The following is a 5,506-nucleotide window of genomic DNA, read 5'->3' as shown; positions in this document are numbered from 1 at the left end:
AGAACCACCTTAGAGTGTTGCGATTTCTTCAATACAAGGTAAGGGTGAGACTATTAATTCAGTATTGTTAATTGATATAGTTCTGATGAATAATTGACAAAGTTAGTATTGATTTAGAGAAGTTTTGGAATTAGGTTAAAACCCTAAAATTGATGATCAAACGGTAAAACTGAGTTAGATTGATGTAGAAACCGTCCTATAACCTTAGAATATGTTTAGGATGAATTCTGGAATTGAAATTAGGCTTAGAGCCGAGAGATTGGATGATTTTAGGTGAAAACTGCACTACTGCCCGTAGCGAAATTCATCGCTTGCCTCTCGAGCAATGATCCTCGCCACGGCGAGTGATGAACTTCATCGCTCGCCACACGAGCCATAATCCTTCGCCTCGCGAGTTGCTTAGTGCCGCTCGCCACGGCGAACAACCTTACTCGCCATAGCGAGCTTGACCAGAGAGCTTGTCGTTTTCTGAATTTTTGACTTTTGAGTTGAACCTTAGATGCCTTTGAGTACCTTTAGGTGCCTACTATTGATTAGGGAAGGATTTAGAACGAGATTGAACCTGGAACAACCTTAGTTGGAATTCTGGCTTGTACTCGCCATGGCGAGCAGATGCTCTCGCCTCGCGAGCACTTCCAGAACTGAGTGCGTTTGAGGATTGTGAGACTTGAGCTGTTTGGATTGGTTAGAAAAGGAACTTTAGGTGTTAATGAGACTTATTAGAGATAATGACTGTGAACTGTGAAGATTTTATGAACTGTTAAGGGATAATGAAATGAAATATGGATTGATTGCCTTTACTTGAATTATTGTTGAACGATCAAGAATTTGTTGAGAATGAATTGTTATTAAACCTGCTGTGATTTGATTATGCTGCAAATGTTATTTAACTAAGTTGCATGTCTATGTATAAGCTGATGATGAACTCCAAATTATTGGATGTATATGTGATAAGTTGATTAAGATGTTTTGTTGTTAGAGTCCATGCATTAGCATTCATTGAGCTTTGTCCTCACCGCGATTAGGAGCTTTGTCCTCCGCACGTTTTAGGAGCTTTGTCCTCCGCACGATGAAAGTATATTAATACTTATGATAACGATTGGTACCACATGCATATAAGTGTCTAAGTTGCATTGTCGCATTTGTTGAGTTTCAAAGATGTTTATGTGTTGATGATGAATAAGTTGTGATTATGTGATACATGTTTATCTAAGATGCAATGTTGATTAAGACTGATTATGATGTTAATTATGATTTGTATTATATCGATTAATAATATTGTTTTAAGAAATCTCACCTCTTCTGCTTGAAAATGTTGCTCTTCGTATGAGTAACTTGCAGGTGATCGTGCTTAAGTGTGCAGTTGCTGTTGTGAGTGGCCTTGCCTCACTGTGTCGTCTAGGTCGCTCTGATACGTAACGGGATGGGGTTTTGATATGCATGCTTCATTCTATTACGTGAAACATTTATGTTATTTTTATAATGTTGATTAACTTTTGATATACTTTGATGGGGCCTACGTGCCAAAAAGATTTATGAATTATGAAATAATTTCCGCTGCATTGTTTAAGTAAATTGTTGAAAGTTAAATTGTTATTTAATTGATTTTGGACTAAGTTTGTACGTGATATCCCGTTTATGCTGTTTACTCTGATAAATGTTTAAGAAATTTTTATATTGGGAAAACGGGGTGTTACAATAATCACTTTAAATCTAGGACTTAATGCTTTTGGGTAATTTAATCGGTTGGGAAATCGTCGATTAAACTACCCAATCGACTTTTTGATCGTTTAAATGTTTGGAAAATCGATGTTTAAATGATCCCTTAGAAATAACGATATCATTTGGACACGAACGATATTATCGAGTGATTGTGATAATATAGTTTAAAAAGCTAGAATCCGTTAATCGATCGAGAGATTTCAGCTGTTACGCTTGGTTGATGTCTCTGACCGCAAGCGGAATAGCCCTATCTCTTCTCGTTTTACTTTTATGTCAATTAGGAAAATAGTTTTACACAAACAAACAATTTATACCCAAACACTTAACGTGACAAATATTGTGAAAATGCTTATGAAATACGCAACTCCTTGTGGACACGATCCTATTATACTTACGTGTAAGTAGTTTTATGAGAAGTAAAAATCCTTCATCAATCTTTCATAGTATAATGTTCATTTTATCTTAATCAAACAAATACTGAAACCATAAGTATGGTTTAATGGTTTTGATAGTGTTGTATGTAAAACCAAGATAATTGCGTAATGGTTTAATGGTTTTATTAAAAATAATGGTTATAAATAATGATTAAGATGTTATGCACTGAAATTATTACTGAAACCATACGTATGGTTTAATGGTTTTGATAGTTTTCAATGTGAAACCAAAATAATTGTCTAATGGTTTTGTAATAAAATAAATGTGATAAACAATTAAATCATTATTAAGTAACCACTTAATAGTACACACTTATAACCAAATGTGAATTAATCATTATTTAAATCATTATTTTTAAATAAAAAATATTACTGAAACCATAAGTATGATTTAATGGTTTTGATAGTGTTCTATGTGAAACCAAACTAATTTTCTAATGGTTTTGTAACAATAAAGAATGTGAAATGTATAATTTCCAATGGATCATATCAAAATATTCCCGATAAAATCTATTACAAACTTATAACATACAAACAATCAATCAGTGACCGTTTTTTTTTAAAGCTTCATTATCTTTCTTTTGTTTCTTCCGATTTATAAGGAATTTCTGCCTTTCTCTAGCTTTTTCATAATCACTTTTAAGTTGCTTCTTTGACTTAATTGGATTTGGTCTTTCTTTGAACTTTGGTGCAGTGGACTTCACCCCAGCAGATGGTTCATCGACAGCAGCTACTTTTGAAGACTTGGATGGCGTCACGGAAGATGGGTCTGGACGAATACCTTTAGAAAGAAGCAACTCCTCTGCCTTTTTCCTAGCTTCAAGAACACCGTTGAGAAAAATTTCAGATGCCTCCGGATCTGCACAAAAACGTGTAGAATGCTGAACGGTAACAACACAAATTTGTTGATATCGTTGTGCTTGAGTGATGTCTTCAGTGCCAACATTGATGCTAGATTTCAGCTTATCAACAGACGGACGCACATCTCTAGTCCAACGCTTTAAAACATATTGCACATAACCACCTAAGAACTCCAAGATCTTCAAAACATTTCGACATAAGAAGCCCCTGTTCTCAAACATACGACATGAACAACTAAAACTTTTGCTTCTAATGTCAACTGTGACAACCCTTTCATCAAGTCGATCATGATCTTCAAAACTTGGGAAAAGGTTTTCTTGAAGTTCTGCATCCAAAACATCGACATTGGAAGGCCCGTCATTATCATTATCAACATCATCATAATTATCATCAACCTTTTCAATTGTGAAAACTTTGAAAAACTTGTTCAATGCAGACCCTTTTGTTGTGTCCTCCTCATAATAGTATTTGAAGGAAAGGTCATACTGCCTGTGAATAAATGCAAAGCAAGCTGGTTTGTACTTGTTTACAACGGACCGCATCAACTGACTGTTGAGATAATTATTTTTTGTTCTAGTGTTTGCAGCCTTGAAGTCTAACTCAGCATGATTATCCCTCATTCTCTGAACCATAATGTTGAAATGACTAAAGAATCGAACAAGTGAATGGTCTGGCTGCAAAAATCCACGAAGAAAAGCATTGAAAGACTCACTTAACTGAGTTGTTTTCAGACCAGCTGTAAAATGTGACTTCACCCAAGCTGAAGACCAATGCATACGATTTCCGTAAGTTTGGACAAGCCACCTAAAGTCTGAAGTAGGCCTTCCATTAAAACAATTTTTCATCATCTGATCCCAATTATAGTCGAAATCTGATTCATCGTCTACATTTGAAACCAAATTAGTTAACTTATCGAAAAGTACACTGTTTGCACGGGAGCCAAGATTTTTCTTTGCATTCTCTGCCATGTTCCATGAACAAAGCCCATGAAAAACACCTGGAAAAATATTCGGAATTGAACACAATAACGCACTAGCCTGGTGTGTATATATAGTCTGTGATTTCTTATTGGACATACACTTCAAGAATGTTGTAAACAACCAATCAAAAGTAGCTGATGTCTCATCATACAATAGCGCAGCACCAAATAAAACACTCTTACGATGATTGTCAAAACCAATAAAGGCAGCTGAAATAATGACCAATAAATGACCTAAATCAGAAAAAAAAAATACAACACATATATAACTTGCACTAAATAATGAAACCAACCCTAAATTATAATGCATTTATGCTAGTCTGTAATCACAAATTATAAGAAATCACGCCTCAGCAGTGAATAAACTCAATGATAAAACACACCTAGACACTAAGTATTCTAATAAGTATGTACTATAGATAGATCACACAAGACAATTTCTGGCTAAGTAAAAATGACTGCAACTTTATCAATGATCTTACAGTCAATCTCAGACATATGACAGACACACCTAGACACTAGGCAGTTCAAAATGTACTCGTACCTATACTAACCATGCCAGAACAAAATACAACATAATGAAAGTAAACACTAATTAAAAACCTGAGAGAAGTAAAAGATACTAACCTAATGGCCGATATTGATTGATTGTTCGGTAAGTTGTATCAAAACTGATGACATCACCAAATAGAGAATAATCCAGTTGCATAATTCCATCTGCCCAAAAAATGCTAGCTATGTCTTCTGCAGCATCAACTTGGATATCATACTAAAAAGATGGTTTCGAGAGAGCTTCATTTCTAAAGAATTATTGAATTACAGTTGCTTCACCAACCACCATCTCCTTTTGACGAATTGTCATTAGATAGTTCTTTAAGTCTGAAAATCGAAAAGGAAGATTCTCCGTACCTCCAACTCCTTGACCAATAACTTCATAAGACGTTCTCATCGACATTCCAACTTTAGAATTTATTAGAGCTAGTTGTCCTTGAACTTCATTTACTTCTCGAAATGATCTCAGGTAACACAAATGCTCTGGTTTATGTAATGGATGACAGTGAGCCACATCCCATCTATAAATCTTATACACATTCAAAACTTCATCCAGCTTCAAAGATATTCCAGCTTTACAACCAACCCTTTCCTCAAGTTTTTCTTTCAATTTCACAAACTCAATAACCAGTGGACTGTCTGATGTTGGCCTGTTGTTAGGATTAAGCAAACTTCCCTTCTTGAAACCTTGTTTGTTACAAACATAACGCACATAACGTACCTTATCTGATTTCTTATTTTGTGAATTATTCTTCGACTTCAACATAGTCCTAATAGAAAATCCAGTGTTATATGCATAATTACCATAAAAATCTTCAATCTCTTTAATAGATTGAAAGAGTAAAGACTTCCATGATTCTTTATTGCTAGGGGAGTAACATTGAGAACTATCATGAATCACTGATGAAGTTTCAACACTCAGTTGTCCACTCTCAGATAAAGTTAATATCAAATCCAT

The 5,506-nt window shown here is 34.8% G+C and overlaps 1 protein-coding gene across 1 annotated transcript; it reads right to left on the bottom strand.

The window, feature by feature from the left end:
• Positions 1 to 2,698: 2,698 nt before the first annotated feature.
• On the bottom strand, positions 2,699 to 5,506 carry LOC120576060 (protein FAR1-RELATED SEQUENCE 5-like). Its single transcript, XM_039827023.1, has 4 exons — positions 4,817 to 5,506; positions 4,624 to 4,765; positions 4,096 to 4,206; positions 2,699 to 4,014 (listed from the first exon to the last, which is right to left on the bottom strand). Exons 1-4 carry the CDS (start codon positions 5,504 to 5,506, stop codon positions 2,699 to 2,701), a joined length of 2,259 nt encoding a protein of 752 aa, XP_039682957.1.

The sequence above is a fragment of the Medicago truncatula genome, chromosome 6, assembly GCF_003473485.1.
Source record: "Medicago truncatula cultivar Jemalong A17 chromosome 6, MtrunA17r5.0-ANR, whole genome shotgun sequence".
Lineage (NCBI taxonomy): Eukaryota > Viridiplantae > Streptophyta > Magnoliopsida > Fabales > Fabaceae > Medicago > Medicago truncatula.
The sequence above is the reverse complement of the archived record's forward strand: the minus strand, read 5'-3'. Positions and strand labels throughout refer to the sequence as shown.